This window comes from Trachypithecus francoisi, unplaced genomic scaffold (genome assembly GCF_009764315.1).
Source record: "Trachypithecus francoisi isolate TF-2019V2 unplaced genomic scaffold, Tfra_2.0 Lachesis_group18, whole genome shotgun sequence".
Classification (NCBI taxonomy): domain Eukaryota; kingdom Metazoa; phylum Chordata; class Mammalia; order Primates; family Cercopithecidae; genus Trachypithecus; species Trachypithecus francoisi.
In genome coordinates this window covers 69,180,058-69,205,196 of record NW_022681463.1, presented here as the reverse complement: position 1 = coordinate 69,205,196, position 25,139 = coordinate 69,180,058, and the positions used below count along the sequence as shown (strand labels likewise).

The following is a 25,139-nucleotide window of genomic DNA, read 5'->3' as shown; positions in this document are numbered from 1 at the left end:
CTGGGTTTCCTTCCGCCTGTCTGTGTAGTTATGTATGTGTTGTGTGTATGTGACATCTATAAAAAAAAGATCTAATTAACTTAAAGAAGGATAAGCGCTTGAATCAAATATTTTGTAAAAGGGAGGTTAAAAGGTGTGGTATCTTTCAGTTCACATGACTTTAATCTCTGAGAAATAAAAAGTCTTAAAGATTATTGGTAAAATGCAGATGTCATCAAAATGTAAATAGGTGGACTAAATTATGCAGGTCAGATACTAAGTTTGCTAAAAGTTTTAAGGTAATAAACTGCTTTTTTGGTTTTTGAGAACTGTTTGACTTGCCTGCTTCACAATCGGTAAGGCCTGGGGACATATGGAATTAACCACAACCTTAATTATGTTGGAAGGAGTCAAACCTTGGCTGCACCTAGCACATAATTAAAACAACTTACCACGTTTTACATTAGTTACAAATTGCTAGGAGTTACCATTATAACATGTAATTGAAACTACTGGAAATAGATTTACATGAGACGTGTGCAAGAACAGTAAGATAAGTCTTTAGAAAAAGATTATAAGGTGTGGAAACATCTTTTTTCCTTTTTCCTCCTGTCCTCTCTTCACTAATAGGCAATTATGTCTCCATACTATGGGGCACTCTCCTCAAATGCATCCTCCAAACTGGGAAGAATTAATTTCCCAAACCTTAGACTGTTTGGCTTAGGATTGGGCTTCGGGGACGGGAACCCAGAAGCCTGACATGCTGGCAAAAGGGCAAAAGGTCTTTTACCAGTGGAGCTTTTGGCCTCTTTCTCCCTGTGCAAACCGGTAAAAGGCCTCGGGATTTTTGAGCTGTCCTTACCCTCAGCCTTCCTTTGTTTTGATATGTTTTTCCAATAACTCAGTTTGTCTCTTCTAGCCTTTGGGCCATCAAATTCCAAATGGTCATGCAAAGGAGCCTCGGAGGATGGCCCCTTTTGCCAGGGACCCTTAGGTAGGCCTCTGAGGGAAATTTGACTGCCATTTCCCCAAAACAGCACTTCCTGTCAGCAGGAAGTAGTAAAGCTGGATCTTCATCCTTATCCTTATCCTTATCCTAACAGCAGTTAGATGTCCTTCTTTGGGGGGTGAAGTAAGACAGCTAAATGCCTAGGCAGATAAAAAAGGGGTTCCTTGAGAACGTTTCCCTCGCCCCATAAGTGTTTATATCACATGCTTTTGTGAGGGAACCTGTCCAGGGCTTGTCTGGGCATGCCCAGAAAGGACTGGAGTCGGACATGCGCACTGGGGGAAGGGGGGGTGGAGCCCTGATGAATTTGTGCCTTACACAAGGGAGGAGCCTGCTCTCTTCAGCTTGTGTGGTGACTGACCTGAGAATCGATCTGTGGGGCTGGGGCCTATGAACAGGGCTCCATCTTGCTTTGCTGAGGTTTCTTTTTTCCTTTTTTTCCTTTTTACCCAATAAAATCCTGCTCTACTCACCCTTCAATGTGTCTGCATGCCCAGATTTTCCTGGTGACAAGATTCCAATTTTAGCTGAAGGAGCAAAATTCTGCAACATTGTGAATGGGGGTTTCTAGAAAAATGCCACACAAAACTGTCAGGTCAAATAACGACAATTCTCAGCAGATGGTGTTTTGAGGGAGCTTCAGAGCCTTTCTACACCCTCCAGTGGCTGCTGGTTTTCCCTAGGATTGCGGCACTGTTGGTTGTCAAGGCTAACACAAAGTTTGGGAGAAGGAGATGAAATTAGGGTAAGTGGAAACGCTACAAAGCAGGCTATTCTCGCTGATATTCAGGTGGTTTTCTTGAGTAAAACTTCCCACATTGCCTTTGGTTAATTTCCTGAATTCTGGAGTTCATTTTAACATATTCGTTGTTCTCACTGCTCTTTTTTTTTTTTTTTTTTTTTTTTGAGACAGAGTCTTGCTCTGCCACCCAGGCTGGAGTACAGTGGCCGGATCTCAGCTCACTGCAAGCTCCGCCTCCCGGGTTTACGCCATTCTCCTGTCTCAGCCTCCCGAGTAGCTGGGACTACAGGCGCCCGCCTCGTCGCCCGGCTAGTTTTTTGTATTTTTAAGCAGAGACAGGGTTTCACCGTATTAGGCAGGATGGTCTCGATCTCCTGACCTCGTGATCCGCCCGTCTCGGCCTCCCAAAGTGCTGGGATTACAGGCTTGAGCCACCGCGCCCGGCCCTCACTGCTCTTAAAGAGTAGCTTTTCATAGATTCTTTCTCTACCATTCCCATCGGTATCTTAAAGACAATCCTTGGCGTCACCCCATTTCACCCTTACAGTTCAGCTCAATATGCAGACATAGCTCTAAAGAACTACACTGCCATTGTTTAACTGCTCACAAAATGTCGTTATCATCTAACACTCAGTTTATAATGAAATAACATCGATTGCCTCAGAAATGCCTCTTTATACAATATAATTTGTTATTCTCTCTTCTTCCTGTGAGCTATGGGGGGTTAATTCTTTGTACTGGCTATACAGTTAGAGGAGATACAGGTAGGGAACCCTGCAAGGGTCTAGCATTAAGTAGATCCTGGCTTTAAACAAGAGGTGTAAAGGGGGCCCTTACAGTTTTCTTTAACATCTTCAAGCCAGTCCTCCAGGTATATAAATTGAAATTTATTCTTTTTTTGAGAGATAGTCTTACTCTGTCACCCATGCTAGAATGCAGTGGCACGATCACAGCTCCCGGGCTCAAGCGATCCTCCCACCTCAGTCTCCGCTAGTAAGCTGGCAATAGGCGCATGCCACCATGCCTGGCTAATTTTTGCATTTCTTGTAGAGATGGGGTTTCACATGTTGCCCAGGCTGGTCCCAAACACCTCGACTCAAGCAATCGGCCCACCTTGGTGTCCGAAAATGCTGGGATTACAGGTGTGAGCCACTGCACCGAGCTGAGATTCATTCTTGCAATTATTATTTACTGGGGGCCTACAAAGTGCCAGGCACTATGCTGAGAAAGCAGAAACCTACTTAGAACACCCATGCATTTCACATGTCACAAGTATGGCAGAAGTTTAGGAAGATAAGATTAGTGAAGAGAGGCCCTTAAACAGTTACAAGTCTTTATAGCACCAAGATCATTTCAAAAAGCCGACGGATATTCCCAGAGTTAAAAGTTGTACTTATCGCTAGGCACGGTGGCTCACGCTTGTAATCCCAGCACTTTGGGAGGCCGAGGCGGGCGGATCATGAGGTCAGGAGATCGAGACCATCCTGCCTAACACAGTGAAACCCCAGCTCTACTAAAAATACAAAAAACTAGCCGGGCGAGGTGATGGGCGCCTGTAGTCCCAGCTACTCGAGAGGCTGAGGCAGGAGAATGACGTGAACCCGGGAGGCAGAGCTTGCAGTGAGCCGAGATCGTGCCACTGCACTCCAGCCTGGGCGACAAAGCGAGACTCCATCTCAAAAAAAAAAAAGTTATACTTATCCGTAGGAAAGAATAAACAGCCTACAGAGTTCCTTAAAGGGGACACTGGAGAATCAAATACAAGATAATAACTTCCTATGAACAAATTTAGAAATGTGCCCACAGAAGTGTGCAAATGTTTTTCTTCCTCTGCCCTTTGTTTTTAGCCCTAAGGTGTTTCCCTTTACCACCTAAAAATAACTGCTGATGCAGCTGAGGGGCATGGATTTGTCCACTCGCAACCTCAGAATACATAATTCTTAGGCAGATCTTACTCTAGCTTCCCAAAGCAACAACTGCACAAAGTTACACCAGTATCAAAAACTGGTACTTGTGAGCCCAGCATGGTGGCCTATAATCCCAGAACTTTGAGAGGCTGAGGCAGGAGGACTGCCTGAGGCTATGAGTTCAAGAACAGCCTGGGCAACACAGTAAGACCTCATCTCTGGGGGTAAAAACAAAAAACAAAAAACAGGTACTTTTGGGCTAGATTTGTCCCACAATTTATATAATCTAATTTTAAATGCCTGGGCATACACTCTAGTTTTGGCCAAAATTTCTACCACTCTCTGTTAAGTAGTATCTAGCCACTCCTTACTTTTGTGTTAGTGGCCTCATTTCTGAAGATAAATTTGAGTTTATGACCTTTTATAGACAAATCATCTTCAGAGGCAGTTATTCTAAGGGAATCTACTGGGACACACACAAAAACCTTAAAAAAAATTTTCAGAAATCTATTATATAGACTTATGATATCTGACTTAGTACTTTATATAGTTAGGTCTCATTCTTTCTGTAAAGCTGATGGAATGTACATTTGTGTAATTTTCAGGGGAAAAGTTTGGATTATTTCTGATAGGCAGGATAATGACCCCCTTTCCCCAAAAATGTCTATATCCCAATCTATAGAACCTATGAATGTTGTTTTGTTAGATTGCAAGGAAGAATTAAGGTTGCAAACAGGATAAAGGTTGCTAATCATCTGACTTTAAATAAGATTATCCTGGGTTATCCAGTGGGCCTAGAATGATCACAGGATCCTTTAAATATGGGAAAGGTAGGCAGAAGAGCATCACACTAATGCAGAATGAGAAACACTCACCAACCAGGGGCCTGGAGCAGAAGCAAGGGCGGCCTGTAAAACCTGAAAGACCCGGGGAACAGATTCTCCCCTATGGCCTCCAGGAAGGAATGCAGCCCTGCCCACACCTTCATTTTAGATGAGATCCACTTTGCATTTGTGAGTTACAAAACTAAGATAAATTTGTGTTGTTTCGAGCCAAGTTTGTGGTAATTTGTTATGGCAGCAACTGAAAACTAATACAGTATTAAAGAATTTGACAAACACAATCCTTTTGAATGTATCCTAAATATTTGGTAATAAAAATAAGCAGTTACATTATGGTACATACCACAATAAAATTTTAGCCATTAAAGTAAATCTTTCAAGAATGTATCCACATGGATCAATATTCTTAGTATATGGAAAAGGAAAGGTTAAAATTAGATATTGTGTTAGTCCATTCATAAAAATAACCCTGGGGGGAAAGACATTCAAACATTATATGTTCTTAATTCTAGATGGTGAAAATGTAAGATTAATTTCCTATTTTCCAATTTTTCTAGAGATCAAAAATAATCAAAAGAAAAAATGATGGAAAAATGGAATTCTCAGTTCATTTGAAGAAAACAGATTAGCAACTGAAAAATACAGCAGTATCTCAGGAATATTCTCATTTTACAAAAAAGAGTGTATGTGAACTTTAAAAAAATCTACACTAAAATATGAATTGATATTATCTCTGGGTAGAATGCTAACAATTTTATTTTCTCCTTTGTGCTTTACTGTATTCGCTAAATGTTTCACATTAAATGTTGTATTACCTTTGAAATCAGAAAATACATTGTCTAAAACTGATACATCAAGAAATAGTTGTATAAGCATATTACTTAAATACAGAGGTTACCACCAGAAATTAGAAGTGGTTAAAAGTGACTCCTGAGGAACTGCAAGAGGAGGAAGGTGAAGGGAAGAAATGGTTGCTTTCCATTCTAAATCTTTTCCCACAATCTATTCTTAAAATCAGACAAGGCTGTGGTAAGTTTTTTCAATTACTAAAAAAAAAAAAATTATTTCTTCTAATAGGAATGTGGGCCTTTGAGAAACCTATTACTTGTAATAGGTTTCAATTTAATTAGTCACTTAAGTATTATAAAATGCAACTGGAGTTACAGAAATAATTTCCTACCTACACTGACAGTATATTTAAACTAAAAAAAAAAAAGCATACAATGTACAAACAAATTTATTTACAAAAATTACAATAATTACAAACTGTACAAATTGAGACAATTTCCCATTCCTCCAACAGAAGCCAAGAGCCTTACTGTCAAATGGGAGTTTTTGTTACTTTTAAATGACACACAAAAAGAAATATGATGCCTATTCAGTCATCCACTGCCAGCTTAAAAATGCTTTTCTAAATTCCAAGAAGCCTATTAGTGATACGTACGTGGATCATTTCCCTCAACTCTATTTCTAGAACGGCCACGTACAAATCCAGCAAAACTGGAACAGAACAGGGTAAGACAGCACATAACAACTGCTTTCTCTTTTCAACAGTAAATGTTGACTGTTCCCCTAAATATCTACCTAGTGGCTTAAAACTAAAACTATAATCTTTGGCTTTAAAAAGAAAGTTCACTTTGACTTTCAATAGCTGCACAATTCTACCAAAGCCAGTATTTACCTGGTTATTCTTTGTCACCCGTGGTTTACATTTCCCTGCTACTGTTAAAGAAATGGAATTCTACAGTATTCAATTCTGTATATTGTCTTTTACGGTTTTTCAATCAGACTCACTACTACTGCTTGAGGAGTCCGTTGACATAATCTCCACATCATCTTCATTTTCTTTATTATGCCCAGGAGGTTCCAACAAAAAGTCACTACTATGATTTGGTGGTAACATATTCATCGACATATCATTTGACTGCCATGGATACTGTGGAGCAAGGACATCTGGAGAAAAAAAGAAGCATAGATAAGAACAGCTCTATTTGTAATTAATCTAGTTCTTACTTTTTCCTTTATGCAAACAATTTGAAGTATATTTTTAAAAATTTTACTTTTCTTTTTTTGAGACAAGGTCTCACTCTGTCACCCAGGCTCGAGTGCAGTGGCATGAACACATCACTGCAGCCCCGACCTAGGCTGCAATCCTCCTGCCTCAGCCTCCTGAGTAACTGGGTTACAGGTATGCACCACCATGCTTGAGTACTTTTTAAAGTTTTTGTAGAGATGAGGTCTCACTATGTTACCCAGGCTGGTCTCCAACTCCTGGGCTCAAGCTATCCTCCTACCTCAGCCTCCCAAAGTGCTGGGATTACAGGCATAAGCTATTGTGCCAATTTTTTTAAGACTAGGAAAAAAATACACATTTGGCCAAATTAATAAAAATCAAATTTATCAAGGAAAAGTGTGATATTTTAGCAACTGGGGATTTTTAAAAAAAAATCATACTACTCTGTAACAAACTATTCAAATAGTTGACATAATTTTTCTTTTGTAAGACATTTATAATTACAAATTTTTCCTGTATCTATGTATCTATTATATGTATATATAATATATAATTACGTATACTAGGTTATGTAGATTATTCTACGTATTATAAACAGGTAATAGGTACTTTAGTATTATAATAGATTTGTATGATTTCTTGATAGAGGAACTGCTATTGTAAATGACTCTCATCAAAGAGAGGTTGATTAGCAATGTATGCATATGAAATTCCTTATAAAAAAGTGCCCAAGTCACATTAAAAGTCTGTATTTCTGAAGCAAAGGGACAGAGCCCATCAACAGGTATAGTTCAAGACTCAAAGACAGAAGGCAGATTTTTAAAGTGTCAAAATAAAGAGTTATGGTATTAACCAGAAAGGTATGCCAGTTAGCTTCAAATCTACCCTTCTCTCTGGCCCCCGAAACCGTTTCTCCTTTGCCAGCTGCCACAATTAAGTTTTGTCAGTAGAGGGCACAGGTGGGACTCCGTTGGCAAACAAGTTTCGCTTCCTGGATCGAGTGTTTTTGTTTCCTTTACTGCTGTGATGCCTGGTTGGTGTGCAGGACATTAAGTGGTGTTCACCACAGCAACTTTCAGTGGCATCTCTAAAGGTGGTTTCCTAGCAGGTTTCACCACAATCCCAAAGGGCAGCTTCCCAGCAAGTCTCCCTGGAACCCCAGTGGGTAATTTCCTGCTTGCCAGTTCTGGCCTCTGACGCCTCATCTAACTTCTCTGCCATGGAGTGGGCCACAACTACACTACACCCTCTCCAATGACAGCACCATGATATGAGTATTGGCCTTGGGATGGGGCTAGGGAGGACTGTTTCTAGGTCTGTCCCTTCCTTGGTCCAAAAATGTGGCAGTGACTCCCCATATTCTGTTTTTTCCGTAGTTTTAAAATATGAGAAATATGAGGTGATATCCAAGTATATCACAGTTTGTTCCCCAGATTGTACTTTAGGTAGCTAACAAAAATGATGCATACAAAGCATTATGAATGACACAGTGACAGTCTTATGATGTAACATTCAGCAAAAAATGTATAGCAGAAAAAAGGAAACAGGCTAAAATATTTAAAGTGACTGCCTGAGAAAGGGTATTTTTTTCCTTTTTAAAATGCCTTTTTCTACTTCCCAATGTTCTACCACATCAAAACAAAAGTCACCTATAAACTATACAAGATGAGGAATAATATAAAATAAATATATATAAAAACAGCACAAACCTATGAAAAACTTGAGGAAAACTGAAGCTCAGAATGAAATGGATCTCACAGAAATACTATTTTATAAAGTTATAAAAGTTTATAAAAAGCTATTGCTATTCATTTTGTCAACCTGGGGTTGTTCAGGGGTGTGTTCACTTTATTCCATAAACTGTCTTACTCTATTTACATAGCGTGTTTCACAATTATAAAAAACCTATGTTTAGAGCAATAATTTTAAAAGAGAGGCCTAATGCCTGAGGAAGACAGTGTAATATTTGCAAATAAGAGAAAGGCACCTTATTCTAACTTCATACCTCCCTCAAGGAGAATCTTTAGAGAGTAGAATAAACTGGCAAAGAATCTAGCTATTACAATGAACTGGGTCTGAGAGCGGGGCACACTGGCTCACACCTGTAATTCCAGTACTTTGGAAGGCTGAGGCAGGCGATCACTTGGGGTCAGGAGTTCGAGACCAGCCCGGCCAACAGGGCAAAACTCCATATCCACTAAAAATACAAAAATTAGCCAGGCGTGGTGGCACACACCTGTAATCCCAGCTACTCAGGGGGCTGAGGCACAAGAATCACTTGAACCCAGGAGCCGAGACTGTGCCAATGCACTCCAGGCTGGGCGACACAGTGAGACTGTCTCAAATAAAAAAAAAAAAAAAAATGTGTCTGGAATCTCAAACTTGGTTTACCGAAAGATATTCCAACTTGTCATCTCTGGAAAACCTTGATCTGTTTGGAAACACTCTTTGGCTTAACTTTACCTGGCAATCTTCCTGCTGCGAGTGCATCTCCCGGTAAATGGCCATTCACACCATTAGTGGAAGGATTGTTCATCTGACCCAGTAACCCACTTCTCATCTCTAAATCAGTTGGGTATGGTCTCCGGGGGTCCCCTAAAACAATAAAGACTGCATTTAATTCAATCATATTTTAAAAAATAAGTGTTAATATGTTCTTTGACATATTCATTTTCCTTGGTTCATACTGAAAAGTTCAGGCTACATTTTCAATTTTGAAATATAAAAGTCATCTGGCTGGGTGCGGTGGCTCACACCTGTAATCCCAGCACTTTGGGAGGCCGAGGTGGGCGGATCATCTGAAGTCAGGAGTTCAAGACCAGCCTGGCCAACATGGTAAAACCCCATCTCTACTAAAAATATGAAAATTATTTGTGCGTGGTGGCACGCACCTATAATCCCAGCTACTCTGGAGGCTGAGGCAGGAGAATCGCTTGAACCTGGGAGGCAGAGGTTGCAGCGAGCTGAGATCGCGCCACTGCACTCCAGCCTGGGCAACAGATCAAGACTCCATCTCAAAAAAAAAAAAAAAAAGAGAAAAGTCACCTTATAAATTGTTATTAATAGCATATTACTTTTAAAAATACATGCATTTTAATTTTTCTGAATCTTTCCAAGAATATACTATTTTCTATACTTTAAAAAAATGAGAAGTCTTTTTTTGTAAACATTCTGGATGACAACTTAAGAAAATTATCAATCTCAATTATTCAAACTTAACTGTATTTTCTAGCAAGAAAATGACAATGATATATGCTAGAAGGGAGAAAAAAAATCATGACACTTATAAGACGGAAAGGACTGGAATGTTTAATAGAAGGACTGTCTCAATTTAAAACTTTTTTTTTTAAATTTTCACCTTTTTGTTTTACTTTTTTTTCCTCATGCCACCTTGTCTAAGATGAAACCTTTTTCTAACCAACCTCTTTGATCTGGTCATTCAGAAACTAATTCCTATAAGTGGCAAAATAGCAGGAGCAGGTAATGTTCATCCCAAACATGACAGCACACTAAACAGCAGTATGTGGTTGACAAAAACATGACCAGATTTGGACTGATTTTTCGTGCACATCTCACCAACTGCAGATTACTCATCCCCAAAATTATAGTCACCCTTAGTGCTTTCAGCATGGTAACACAGCACTTTCAGGAGTTAATGAAGTGGAGACAACTATTAATATTTCCCCTTCCTCCAATAAGGCTGCTACCTTACGTCTCCCGTTTTATGTTTCATCCACTGTCATTAAAGTTGCAGCCTAATACTTTCTTTTGCTGTCTAATTATCCCAGCTCTTTCCAAGCCTGTGTGTTCACTGTTGGGTACAGAGCACTTTGTCTTTAGCATTTAAGATAACTGGAACTGTCTTTCTCAGGCTGGAACCTTTGTGGAAATCCTAATGGCTCTAAAGAGTTGGCTTCTGGCCAGCCCTGATATAATGGGATATAAATCCAAAGCTTTAGAAGCATCACATTATCTTGTACTTTAAAAAAAAAAATCAAATTATTATTTCAAAAGAGGAAAGAAACATACTCCCTAGCAATAATGGCTTCACAGAAAACAAAATTTATAAAACCCATGGCCTATATCATTACTTATAAACCATTAAAGATGTGAAAATATGTGGCAGAGGTTTCTAAGGATACATACATTCTAAATTAAATCTATGTGTGTACACAGTCACCTAAGAATTTTCAAAATCACATATATCTAGTATAAAACAGGAGTGTGTTTACCTGGAACCCAGGTCAGTGGAGCACATACAGCATTACTTGCACTGATCCTATGTGCATACTTAATTATTTCTTCAGAGGAGATAGCACCTGAAAGAGTTAAGAGGATAGTATAACCTGTAGTCTAACAAACATACAAGTTTAGAAATGTATCTATCAGTTACCCATCGTATTTAATTTTAAATTATCTGAAAATAAAATAATCTCAGTCACCCGCCTTCCTTAACAATATCTACATATTTAGTATAAACTTAAATCTCCAAAAAACAGGACACTAATCCAGAAACATTAGCTGACATAAACAAATTTCGGAGATTAGCATGACAGCACTCAATAATCTCAATTATTAACTACCGTTAAATACTATCACTCTTCTGAAAGCAATAGTGAGCACAAATAAAATGGAGAAAATAGTGTTTTATTTCTCAAAGACATCCAAGCTATGAAATCAGAGCAGACAGTTCACACCACTCTGTTTGATCAATATGCCCTAAGGCTCTTAAGTAGACCTAAGTAGAAAGATGTCTACAATGTATTCACTAGGTGAACAAAACACTGCTAAATAATATGTACGATATGACCTGATTGTTTAAAATACATGTACATATGTGTATTTGTATTTTTATTATATACATACTCACAGATCTAGAAAAAAAATCTAGAAGGACATATACCAAACATTAATAGTTACCTCTGAGAAGAACCACACACTTCATTTTACAAACTTTAGATACTGTTTCAATGTAACAAAGTGTATGTAAAATTTTTGAAGATTAAAAACAAAATCAAACTACAGTCTAGAAGTCAATAGCCAGCCTCAGTCATCTCTCCTAGAGATTTGTTTGTTGCTACAGAAGCCTAACCTAACTCAGAAGAATATTAGCTATTTTTCACATGCAACAAAAAAAAAGTAGGTTCCCAAAAAAGAGGACAGTTAGACAATACATCTCAGATGAATAAATGTAAAATCATATGTACAAATCACTAAAGGCAAGTAACCAAAGTTGTAATTACAATTCTGACCTTTAGTATGGCAAACTAAAAAGTCATGTAAGATCCATAACAGAAACCTTTGAAAGAGGGACAGCAGGCCAGGAAGGCATGTGGGGCCTCTGCACCACCAAACGTGCTTACAAGCCAAGACTATAACTGGCTCTGACTTCATGATGTTTCAGTCCCAGCTCAGTTGTCCAATGGATGTCCTTTCACTCTCTCTGTCCTGGCCTTCAAGATTTGGTACAAATTCCACTTCTAACCCTTATTTCTCTTTCCCTCTCCTACCAATTTTATAAACTCACTGTTTTTACTGCACATTTGGGCACACAGCCATAAACTGCCTTGTATTAATTGCTTTTTATAATCTGAAAAAGGCTGTGATACTTCTACCTCCCTCACAACACCTAGCACAATGCTAGAACATAACACACTTTACAATAAAAATTTACTGAATCCTTTCAACAGCAGCAAATGATTATCAGTAATATCCTCTTCATTGGTCTCTTGAAAACAGAACCTTAACTTCTCAGGTCATTCAGTCTTCCCATACTAACCTTTTCTTGCTTTTTCTATTGACTTGAGTTTCTCCTTTGCTTGGTAAACAGCTGTTGCCTAATTTAAACAACATCAAAAAAAATGTGGTTTATTCTTCAACTATATCAAACTTAGTTTTTGGCTTAATTCACAAGATCCTTTATCCCACAAGAACAATCTTCGAAACTTGGAAATCCCAACAATTATCTGTAATGTTCTGAAATACCTCTTGACATTATTTATTTCAGTCATATTTAATGAAAGAAATATTATATTTATGAACTAGTCTCCCATTCACAAATCAGTTGTAAAAACAAAATATACATTGGATTGTCTACTTTTTCTTCACATTTTCTATCATAAACATGCAGGAGATATCCAGACCATGCACAACCCCAAAAGCATCCTATTCTTGTAACTAGTTCAAGAATAAAATACCCCCCCACTTTTTTTTTGAGATGGAGTTTCGCTCCTTTTGCCCAGGCTGGAGTGCAATGGCGCAATCTCGGCTCACCGCAACCTCCACCTCCTGGGTTCAAGCAATTCTCCTGCCTCAGCCTCCCAAGTAGCTGGGATTGCAGGCATGCGCCACCATGCCTGGCTAATTTTGTATTTTTAGTAGAGACGGGGTTTCTCCATGTTAGTCAAGCTGGTCTTGAACTCTCGACCTCAGGTGATCCACCCGCCTTGGCCTCCCAAAGTGCTGGGATTACAGGCGTGAGCCACCACGCCCGGCCTTAAAATACCTTTTTTTCCCTAGTTTGGAAGATATAACTTTGAATTCATATTCTTATTCATTTATATATAACCTCAATGTTTAATGAATTTAAACAATTTATTATAACACCACCCCCTCCAACCCCCCAGGTACGCTAAAGGACAAAATGAAGTTAACCTAATGTATGCATATCCTCGACTATGACCAGTGGCTAAGAGTATGGAGTCAGGTCAGGCACAATGGCTCACACCTGTAATCCCAGCATTTTGGGAGGCTGAGGCAGGCAGATCATTTGAGGTCAGGAGTCTGAGACCAGCCTGACCAACACAGTAAAAGCCCATCTCTACTAAAAATACAAAAAAATTATATGGGTGTGGTGGCACACGTCTATAATCTCAGCTACTCGGGAGGATGAGGCAGGAGTATCGCTTGAACCCAGGAGGCAGAGGTTGCAGTTAGCCAAGATTGTGCCACTGCACTCTGGCCTGGGCAACAAAGCAAGACTCTGTCTCAAAAAAAAAAAAGAGTATGGAGTCAGAGAGATCAAGGTTTAAATTCAATCTACTTTTTAGCCTCCATAGGTAAGTTCGTTATTAAAGTCTTGGTTTCTTCCTCTAAATGACGACACTGACTTTATATAAACTGTTATGAAAATGGAAGTAATGCATATAAAATGCAAGGCATAGAGCCTGGTGCCTAAGTGCTCAATCAATGTTAGTTACTACTATTTAAGTCATGAAATTCAGTTTTATGGTCCTGTGTTCGCTGTCTTTAATTCTTTGTTTATAACACAAAGTGGGAAAATCAAACAAACTGGATACAATTATATGAAAAATGCTTAGGTTTCAATAAACAGTAATTGAAAGTCTGTTAGTATCCTGCTAACTACAATAAGCTAAAAAATGAATGTACCTGAGACTCAAAGGAAATTGACCAAACTATGAAGAGTGGCATTCTTTCCGCAGCTGAATTAAAAACAATATTTTCCCTCTTCTTTCCATTTTTCTGTATTTTCTGAATTTCGTTTGATAAGCAAGTATTACTGACAAATGGAAAAACAGATTTATATATATATACAATATATAAACATATAAATAATATATTTTGAGACAAATTTTTTTTTTGAGATGGAGTTTCGCTCTTTTTGCCCAGGCTGGAGTGCAATGGCGCGATCTCGGCTCACCGCAACCTCCGCCTCCTGGGTTCAAGCGATTCTCCTGCCTCAGCCTCCCGAGTAGCTGGGATTACAGGCATGCGCCACCATGCCTGGCTAATTTTGCATTTTTAGTAGAGACGGGGTTTCTCCATGTTGGTCATGACTTAAAAGAGTCTCCCTCCTTCACCCAGGCTGGAGTGCAGTGGCATGATCCCAGTTCATCACAACCTCCACCTCCCGGGTTCAAGAGATTCTCCTGCCTCAGCCTCCCAAGTAGCTGGGATTACAGGTGTGAACCACCATGCCCAGCTAAATTTTTTTGTATTTTTAGTAGAGATGGATTTCACCATGTTGGCCAGGCTAGTCTTGAACTCCTGACCTCAGGTGATCTGCCCGCTTTGGCCTCCCAAAGTGCTGGGATTACAGGCACAAGCTACCATGCCCGGCTGATTTTAACCTTTTTTTTTTTTTCAGACACAGTCTCGTACTGTCGCCTGGGCTGGAATGCAATGGCGCGATCTCGGCTCACTGCAACCTATGCCTCCCAGGTTCACACGATTCTCCTGCCTCAGTCTCCCGAGTAGCTGGGGTTACAGGCACACACCACCACACCTGGCTAATTTTTGTATTTGTAATAGAGATGGGGTTTCACTATGTTGGCCAGACTGGTTTCAAACTCCTGACCTCGTGATCCGCCTGCCTTGGCCTCCCAAAGTGCTGGGATTACAGGTGTGAGCCACCATGCCTGGCCTGATTTTAATATATTTTAAAAGACTATTTACTAATGAGTTGTTTCCTCAGTAAGGGTGATTAATTTACCCTGAACTACGCAGGCTTCTAGTTACTGGAGCTCATTTTGACACATCTGTTAAGAGATTCATCAGTGGTTAAGGAGCCAGCAATGTCTGGTTGACATGAGAATTAAGCTCAGCTATTTCTGCAATACTATCATATTAGTATTTAGTGAGGTAACTGGGCAAATAGTAGCAAATAAATTGCCTCTTTGAAATAGTAGCCAAGAACAGCAAAGGAAAAACTCAGATCCTGGATATATGTCCAAAGCCTACCTAGATGAGGATGAATGACTAAATTAATGTAAATTTTAATCAATTTATAAAATGTGTATATATTTTTACTGATTTCAAAATATATAAAAAATGTTCCTGATTTTTATCTTAAGGATCAGAGACCAAAAAAAAAAAAAAGATTTAGACTACTGATATTAAAATTTGTATCAGACCAGGATAAAAGTAAAATTTTCCATTCCTAAAATTCAATACTGTAAAATCCTTAAGTAATGAAAATGTGGCTCACAAGTAATGCAGGCTATCTGAAAACGTAAGTAAAAAAGAGAATGACAGTAGCCTTTCATTCAAACATGGGCAATGGTTAGTGACAAGATGTCACTTTTAGACTTGGAAAGTCTAGTTTTTTGGCCGGGTGCAGTGGCTCACGCCTGTAATCCCAGCACTTTGGGAGGCCGAGGTGGGCGGATCACAAGGTCAGGAGATGGAGACCACGGTGAAACCCCGTATCTACTAAAAATACAAAAAATTAGCCGGGCGCGGTGGTGGGCGCCTGTAGTTCCAGCTACTCAGGAGGCTGAGGCAGGAGAATGGCGTGAACCCGGGAAGCGGAGCTTGCAGTGAGCCGAGATTGCGCCACTGCACTCCAGCCTGGGGGACAGAGCGAGACTCTGTCTCAAGATAAAAAAAAAAAGGAAAAAGTCTGGTTTGCGCCACTGCACTCCAGCCTGGGGGACAGAGCGAGACTCTGTCTCAAGATAAAAAAAAAAAGGAAAAAGTCTGGTTTTCTGCTCTTCAAAATACTGACAACAGATTTTTCAGAAACAGATTAAACAATATCCTTTTTAACCTTAAGAACCAACCTCTGTCAACTTACCAGTATCTGTTCTGCTTCCTTTAGCTGTTTTTGTAGTTGCTGAATATCACTGTCTCTCTTCTCTACTTCTTTTTCTAAAACTTGCATTTCATGATGAATTTTTCCCTGATTAAGTGCCAATTTCATTAGTTCTTGAAATTCCCCATCTCGGTGAATTAACAACTCCAGGACCTGTCAGATAACAGTCAATTAAATCAAACAATAGACTACTGAAAGGCTGCACTCCAATGAAACAAAGAATCCATAACTGAATTGGCTAGGCTATCAATTTCAACACCTTCAAAATATTATTCCTAATTCTTGTTAAGAATAAAAATAGCCTACCTATAATTATTTTGGGAAACATAAATATAAAACTTTTCTACTTTTTCAGCTATTCTTTCATACAAAACAAAATAAAACTAGTCTTTCAGAACTAACAATATGGCAACATGAGCAAGTCTAGTGATTTCCTAGGGAAGATACAATTCTAAAGTTTATTCTTATGGCTGAGCACAGTGACTCATGCCTGTAATCCCAGCACTTTGGGAGGCTGAGGCTGGCAGATCACTTGAGGTCAGGGTTCGAGACTAGTCTGGCCAACATGGTGAAACTCCATCTCTACTAAAAATACAAAAATTAGTTGGGTGTGATGGTGCCTAAAATCCCAGCTACTCAGCAGGGTGAGGCAGGAGAATTGTGTGAACCTGGGAGGTGGAGGTTGTGGTGAGCCAAGATCATGCCACTGCACTCCGGCCTGGGTGACAGAGTGAGACTCTGTCTCAAAAAAAAGTGTTTATCCTTAAAAATACAACATAGGCCAGGCACGGTGGCTCAAGCCTATAATTCTAGCACTTTGGGAGGCGAAGTCAGGCGAATCACCAGAGGTCAAAAGTTCTGACCAACATGGAGAAACCCCATCTCTACTGAAAATACAAAATTAGCTGGGCATGGTGGTGCATGCCTGTAATCCCAGCTACTCGGGAGGCTGAAGCAGGAGAATCACTTGAACCCGGAGGCAGAGGCTGCAGTGAGATGAGATCGTGCCATTGCACTCCAGCCTGGGCAACAATAGCGAAACTCCATCTCAAAAAATATATATATATAATGAAGGTTCTCCCAAAACTTAGTATTTGAGATGATTTTAGGTGGCACCAAGAACTTAAAAAAGCTTTTACAGTTACACATTTGTGCTAATATATATTAGAAAAAACTGAGACACTGAAACTCTGATTTTATGCACAGTATTACTTATGATGAAGATGATCATAAAAATACAGTGATTTCGCCAGGTGTAGTAGCTCACGCCTGTAATCCCAGCACTTTGGGAGGCCGAGGTAGGTGGATCACGAGGTCAGGAGTTTGAGACCAGCCTGACCAACATGGTGAAACCTCGTCTCTACTAAAAATACAAAAATTAGCTGGGGGTGGTGGCACACTCCTGTAATCCCAACTACTCAGGAGGCTGAGGCAGAAGAATCCCTTGAACCCAGGAGGCAGAGGTTGCTGTGAACCCAGATCATGCCACTGCACTCCAGCCTGGGTGACACAGCGAGACTCTGTCTCACAAAAACAAAACAAAACAAAACAAAACAAAAAGTGATTTCATAAAACAGTAAATAAACAAGTGATATGCAGATATGGCAAAACCCTTGAAGGCTAAAACACGTAAAATAGAAAGTCTGGTGGTTCATATCTCTAGTCCTCCATTTGCTATCTGTGTGACATAGGGAAAGTTACCCGCCTCTCTGAGCCTGTGTTCTTAATTGGAAAAGGAATATAATATTAATAGTAGCCATTACATAAAGGTTTTGTGAGGATTCATGATAAAATGCACTTTAAGTACATACAGGAAGAGCTCAGCAAAGGCTAGTTATTACGATCACCACCCCAGTACAGAATTAAGATGCAAGTTTAGTCTAAATACCCTTACTTTACTGTGCTAAGCAGAGAATACTACTTCAGAAAGAAAATAGCTATCAAAATTCAGAATCAATTTTAAAACTATTTTTAAAAATTTGTTGAAGACTAAAAAATACAAGTATGGCTCTTCAAGCTCCTTTTGACATGAAGTTCCTCTCATTTTTACAGGAATTCTTCTAATACAATAGACAAAAGACTGAGCTACAAACTGCCAAATATTAAGAGTATTTTAAATAACAACAGAAAGCTTTTTCTGTAAAAAGTAAAGTATATTCCATTTATTTAACAGACCTCTAATCCTCATTCTTCCTACATCGTAGCAGAAAGCTAGGTTTCCATTTCTGTAAAAGCTGTATTGTTAAGGCAAGTAGTACACATGAGTTCCATGACAACTTTCAAGAAGTTTTCACAGTTTGAACTAATTTGTATACTATCCATGAGTAAAAAATATTCTCTTTAGATATTATTGTTCAGTAGAAAAAAATTATCCAACTAAAGTCAGAAGACCTAGGTTCTGGTTCCACTCACCATGAACCTCTAGCTCATCTGTCCACCCTGGAACTCAGTCTCACAGGAGGTTGAACTGAACATCGTTAAGATCCTTTCTAATTCGAAAATTCTATATAACATTATAACTATCCAAATAAAATGGTGGCTAGAAAATTTTCAAATGGGCACATCCCTCTCTAATATTAACAGTTTCAATGAAAATTACATAGGAATCCACAGTACTAAGTACAAGATACAATTCACAGAATTGCTACTCTTTAGAAAGTACAAGAAAGGTCAGCGCTGATTATAGGTCTTAATTATCGTCTTCTGAATAATCTGTGTGCGTGGTTCATAGCAAGCATTTAATAAGTGTCTATCAAATAAAGTCAAGCCTTGCATTTTACTTCTTGCACATTTTGTATAAATTCCTATTTAAACCCACGGGTATTAACAGAGTACCTGAGAGACTAGCAGTCTTCTATTAACATATTTATCTCTAGCCTCTTTCTCTTTTGAAAAAACAAAACAAAAACCTTACTACCCCTAAGGTTAGCTGTTTTTCCCAGCTTGTGGCCTCATCTGGATCCCCTCTTCCCCTTTTGAGGCTCACTGACACTTTTCTATTGAGTCTGTCAGATTTCCCTGCCCTCAAAACATGTCGTAAGATAGAATTAAGATAATGATGCAGACAAAAGATTTATTACTGTCTCCTCTTCTACTTTACATCATTTTTAGAAAGGTTAATCCTCTCCATTCATTTTCTCTCAAAACATTTTTTTTTTGGCCAGCTATGGTGGCTCCTGTAGTCCCAGCACTTTGGTAGGCCAAGGTGGGGAGGATCACTTGAGGGCAGGAGTTCAAGACAGTTCAAGACTTGCCTGGGCAACACAGTGAGACTATATCTCTACCAAAAAAAAAAAAATTTTCTTTTAAATTAGCATGGCATTATAGTGCATGCCTGTAGTCCCAGGTACTGGTGAGGATAAGTGGGAGATTGCTTGAGTCCAGCAGGTTGAGGCTGCAGTGAGCAGTCATCACGCCACGGCACTCTAGCCTGGGCTACAGAGCAAGAACTTGTCTCAAAAAAGAAAAAATTACTTGTGCCAAAAACATAATATAAAATTTATCCTTTTACCTCTAACAAATTTCTGAATCAGGAGGCCAGGTGCGGTGGCTCATGCCTGTAATCCCAGCACTTGGGGAGGCTGAGGTGGGCGGATCACGAGGTCAGGAGATCGAGACCATCCTGGCTAACACGGTGAAACCCCGTCTCTACTAAAAATACAAAAAAATAAATAAATAAATAGCCAGGCCTGGTGGCGGGCACCTGTAGTCTCAGCTACTTGGGAGGCTGAGGTAGGAGAATGGCGTGAACCCAGGAGGCGGAGCTTGCAGTGAGCTGAGATTGCGCCACTGCACTCCAGCCTGGGCAACAGAACGAAACTCCGTCTCAAAAAAAAAAAAAAAAAAATTTCTGAATCAGGAAAACAAGTCTGTTCACCCTCCATGGAAAATTAGAAAGCACAGAAAGGGTGCCTATACTTTCACACCTATAAGGCAATGTCTAGTAAGAGTTGTATGCTCTTTTATTTCCCTTCATGTTCAAGTTGCATTAGGGAACTATACTTACAATACAGGGTAAGTTTTTAAGCATTAACTTTTGATTCTAAATATTGTTGTAATCTCCATATAACAAGCCTTTCTTGGTTAATTCAAAGGACAAAAATAAATAAATACGTAAGTGTAACTAGAATTGTAAGAGAAAATAATAAAATACTGCTAAGCCCTTAAGCAACTATTCCTCTTAAGCACACTATTATCTTAAGTAAATGATGCAAAGAAAATATCAATTTTAAAGTTTCAATTAATAACTTAAAAGGATCTAATATTCCTGTTCTCAAAGTAAATATAAATAGGAAACTTGCAGAAATCAAGTTTTTTTGTCTTTTTATTTAAAAACAAAGAGAAATTAATTAATTTAAAAACAAGCCACTTACCTGGTTTTCCTCTCCAGCCTGTAACAACTTCTGGTTTCTTGAAATTGCTAGCATTTCTATAAGTTCCCTAAAAGAAAAACCAACAACAAAAACCCTTTCACAGCATGCTGAACACCCAGGGCTACTCCCTACAGTCCGCTATGACTGAACTTCAGCTCACCAAGACTCGGTTGTGCTGCTTACCAAACTTATTTATAAAATTTCCACTTAATACTATCATTATATAAATAGCTATCACCTAAATGCCAATGAAATATGATTGTAAATAGAGTTCTTTCTATAAAAACCCTAATGCTTGGAAAGACTCGATAGAGGCTTGCAAAGGACAGCTATAAAGGATGGACCAGGGAAAAGTCATAAAAACTAAGGGTCTGCCCTAAGACTGCTTGATGAGAGGCTAAGTTCTCATTTTGATTTGATCTAGAAATCACACTACAAATTGCAGACAATGCATTATGAGTGATTTATACAAGAAAAACTCGTACATGAGGGATCTACAGGCCAAATTCAGGACATCTGCAGTTTTTGTAAATAACATTTTCCTAAGACAGTCTGCCCATTAATACACAAATAGTCTATGGCAGTTTTCCCAACACAGAGGCAGAGTTGAGCTGTTATAGCAGAGACTATATGGCCCACGAACCCAAAAGTATTTATTATCTGGTCTTTGCAGAAAGTTTTCTGACTCCTGTCTTACATGATTAGTGAATGAACATATGTTTATATATTTTAAGGTAAAATAAAACAAGGGATGCATGGACCATTTTTTAATGATCCTCCACTTTATTTGAATTTTTACAATTAAAATCAACATCTATCAGGGATAGATGTTTTTATAGGGATAGATATATTTATGTATATTAAATAAATATCTAAGAGGGATCCTTACACATAATAAAATGATATCCTTTTAGGATGCTCATTTAATAAATATGACAATTTCCCTAAATGAAAATTAGCAACTGATGAGGAAAATAAGATTGGGAAAAATGTGTAGCAGCTAATGTTTACATATTAGTTTCGAACTTGTTGATAGATGGGACTTTTGAGAAATTATGCAGGAGGGGCAGTTTCACAACTATCTACCTGACACTGCTCTGATCAGACCGAGTGTTTGTACTTTCTCACTGGCTACCACGCTATTTTTACCTTCAATTTCCACCCTCCTTCCAGCTAGCCTTATATTATTTTTCTGGATCATGTCAACTAGACCCAACTCTTCCCGCTACTACTTCCCCATACCATTATTTATGAAGTAATCAATGAATGAAAAAAATAGATATAAGAATGCAAAGTCTTCATTTATTCACTAATTCATCAAATACTTATTGAGTGCCTATTATGTGCCAGGCACTTTCTAGATACTCGAGGTATCAAAGGGAACAGTGGCACTTAAATTCTAATACAAGAGACAAGAACTACTAAGAGAAGAAATAAAACTAAAGTGATAAGGGTTGGCAAGGAAATAAAGCTATGTTTTATTAGAGACTATTGGGGGAGTGGATTGGCTACTTTAACAGGGTGGTCAGAGAAGGTCTAGGATCCTAAGGGCACAGCTTTGACATAAGACACAGATTAAATGAGAGAAGTCAGCCAAGAGATCTGGGAGGAAAGAGTGCAGAAGATACAGATAGTTCAGTGCCCCAAAGATGGATTGAGGAGGTGTAGCCAGGGCTTGGTACAGTGGGGAGAGGAAAGCAAAGTGAGGATATAGCAGCCAGGAGGCTAGGGGTAAGATTACGTAGGGCCTTACAGTTATGGTAAAGATTAGTGTTTCATTCCACATTCAATGAAAAGCCACTGGATCATTTTAAACAGGGAAAAGGCATGACCTGATTTATACTTTTAAAAACTGCTGAGCGATTTGGTAAATAGACTGTAAGAGGGCCAGAACAGGTGGTTTTTGTAATGTTCCAGGCAAAAAATGACATTGGTTTTGACTAGGTCATAGCCTCCAGGACTTAGTAATGGTGATGGGAGAAACATGGACAGATTTCAGATATCTTTTGGAGGTAGAGCTATCAGGACTTGCTGATGGATCAACAGTGTATGAAAACAGCACGTTATGCAAACTTTTTCGTGTACGCCACAAGTGAGACACAAACTGTTGAGAACCTCTAGTCTAAGTAAAAGCTGGTTTCAGGTGGGGCAGGGGTGGTGCTGACTGGAGTGGGGCTATGGTAGGAGATGTGGGATAAGCCTTCCTCTGTTCTTGCAAATCTGGGAGTGTGAGTCCACAGAAGGCTTTACAAGGCTTGCCTTAGGCACAGGAGCACAAAGGAGGTAGAAGTCTCTGGCACAGGAGTAGAGGGGAGGTAGAAGTCTCTAAGACTTAGTCATGTTCTGTAACAGTCCAGGACAAAGTAGAAACCTCTGTCCTCCCCATTTGTGAAAAAGAGGCCAAAGGAAGGCCCATACTCACTCTCTGGTTAAATATGTGGAGGTAAGAGCCCTGTCCTGCTACAAAGAAGGTGCATTTCTGGCATAGCGCATTAGAATCCAGCCACAATTCCCCATAGAAATAAAATTTCCATAGGGGTTACAGCCTACATTATTAGTGGTAATACACTTTTCAGGTAAACAGAATTAACAGGCTGGTGTGGAAACCTCAAGACTCCTATCAACATGGTTCTGCGGAACAATGAGTTTTGAGTTACAAACAGGTTAAGAAAAATGTTTAGACTACAACCTGTGTTTCAATTTTTTAAGACTGTCTCCTTGCATTACATTTTACAAAGTAATAAATACCCTGAAAGGCTACATAATCAGGTTAATAGAAAAAAAAAGATCCTAAGTTATAAATCCACTATTTTTTAAAGCCAAGAGGCTCAACCTAAAAATATGTAAGGTACATTCGTGAATTTTCTTCTCATTTCCATAAATGCAAGCCAGACACAAATTACATTCAGAGACTCACAAACTTCACAGATCACAGAATCAGTACACATAACTATGTCTGAGTGAGCACATAAGACTTTTCTGGAAGCCAGTCACACCACCAGAGCAGCTTCATTCTGTGAAGAAATTCCAATGATCCGCTCGCTTTGGCCTCCCAAAGTGTTGGGATTACAGGCGTGAGCCACCACACCCGGCCATAATACAGTTCAGTTTATTTTAAACAGTGGATCAAACACATAAGCCATTTAATTTCTGGAGTCTATTTGTTTTAGGGTTTTCTTCCATCATTAAATATTGTGCTGACCTGGTAACTTGGTAGCAATTACTATGGCAAGGACTAAATTTACACCAAAGATAAAGTGCTGATTATATCAGGTATATTTTAAAATACAACAGATAAGATTTATTCTAAAGCTGTCAAAGAATGTTGGCTACAGAAAAAGTGACATCTGAGCTGGAATCTGAAGGATATACGAATCATTCACCAAATCGGGGGAAGACTGGGAATGACAATGAAGATGTGGAAGTCCGACTAAAGAATTTGAACTTTACCTCACTGGACAACGCAAATCTACCAATGAGGTAGGTTTTATATCATTTTTCTGCAGAAAAGTAATATAACATGCCTTTTAAAACTGATCTTGGCCAATATAAAAGGATACAGCGCAGAAGCATGAAGCAATTAAAACTGTTTAGGAGGCTGCATTTAAGAGTAGTAGGAACGAGAGGGCAAATGTGAGCAACATTTTAGGAGGTGGAACCAAGATAATTTACCATCCACGTCTATGTGAGGGAGTCAAGGAAGGCTTCAACTTGAAAGACATCATGAAAAGCGACAGAATATAAAGAATGACATTTAATTTCATCTCCTATCTCTGATACACAAATTGCAACTCCACCAAGCCAGGTTTTTTGCACTTGCTGTTCTACCTACCTGTGCTGCCTAGTGAGTCTGGCAAGCTCATGCTTCCCAAACAGCCCTTTCTTCAGAGGGCCTGCTCTGACTACAACCAGGAAAGGTGCCTAGCCCCTGTGCTCCAGTACCCCGCAGCGCTCTAATAAAAACAGGCTTCAAGGCAGTTTACACATCTGTCTCTCTCTCGACAGCCGGCATTCAGCCTACCCTGCACTACTGTCTCCCTAGTGCTTGGCACCCAAGGGGCGTTCCATAAATGTTAAGTGGCTGGCTGTGGACGAAGGGGCTCAGACCGCGCGAGTTCTTATCATTGCTAAAATTCCGTCTAACGGGGAAAACCGCCGTCCAGAGTGCCGGAGGGCTGCGGACCCCATGTTCGTGACCCTCGTGCACCCGAAACTCCCGAGCTGGCCCTCCCCGCCGAACCCCAAGGACGAGCACAAACGCTGGCCCTGCCGGCTCCGGGGTCAGTGCCCCGGCCTAGCTCCAGCCCGGCTCTCAGGCTCGCAGCATTACCTAGACAGGACCTCCAAATCCTCAAGTGCAGACAGCAGCCGCTCTCGTGTGCTGTTACCACTTGTCACTCCCAAGCCGCCTCCCAGCCTCTCTTTCTCCTTCTCACCACTCGAAGACGCAGCCATTTTCCTCACAGCCGCGCCGCCGGCGAACGCCCTGAGCGCGCTGACGCAGGGGCGTGGCGAAGAGGCGGGCTCGGAAGGCGGAAGAGTCATCCAGGAGAGGAACAAGAGGCCCGGGGAGAGTGTCCCTTTTGCGCCTGGAAGGGCGCACTGCGGGCACCGGCGCCATCTGCTGGGCCAGCGAGGGCTTTCGGGTGCAAACCCTGGGAGCGAGGGCTGAACTGAGAACGGGGAGGGGGGGGCGTGCAATGGAGTCTGAATCTCCCGG

At 39.9% G+C, this 25,139-nt stretch overlaps 1 protein-coding gene across 2 annotated transcripts; it reads right to left on the bottom strand.

Moving 5' to 3' along the window:
- Positions 1-5,217: 5,217 nt before the first annotated feature.
- MED4 (mediator complex subunit 4) lies at positions 5,218-24,929 on the bottom strand. 2 transcript variants are annotated; one of them, XM_033176913.1, is made up of 7 exons: positions 24,750-24,929; positions 20,420-20,486; positions 16,029-16,199; positions 12,273-12,330; positions 10,726-10,812; positions 8,957-9,088; positions 5,218-6,432 (listed from the first exon to the last, which is right to left on the bottom strand). In XM_033176913.1, exons 1-7 carry the CDS (start codon positions 24,872-24,874, stop codon positions 6,260-6,262), a joined length of 813 nt encoding a protein of 270 aa, XP_033032804.1. In that variant the 5' UTR covers positions 24,875-24,929; the 3' UTR covers positions 5,218-6,259. The 2 variants fall into 2 exon arrangements, with proteins under 2 accessions (XP_033032804.1, XP_033032805.1); XM_033176914.1 differs by having other exon boundaries at positions 5,699-6,432; positions 24,856-24,922.
- Between the last annotated feature and the right edge of the window lie 210 nt (positions 24,930-25,139).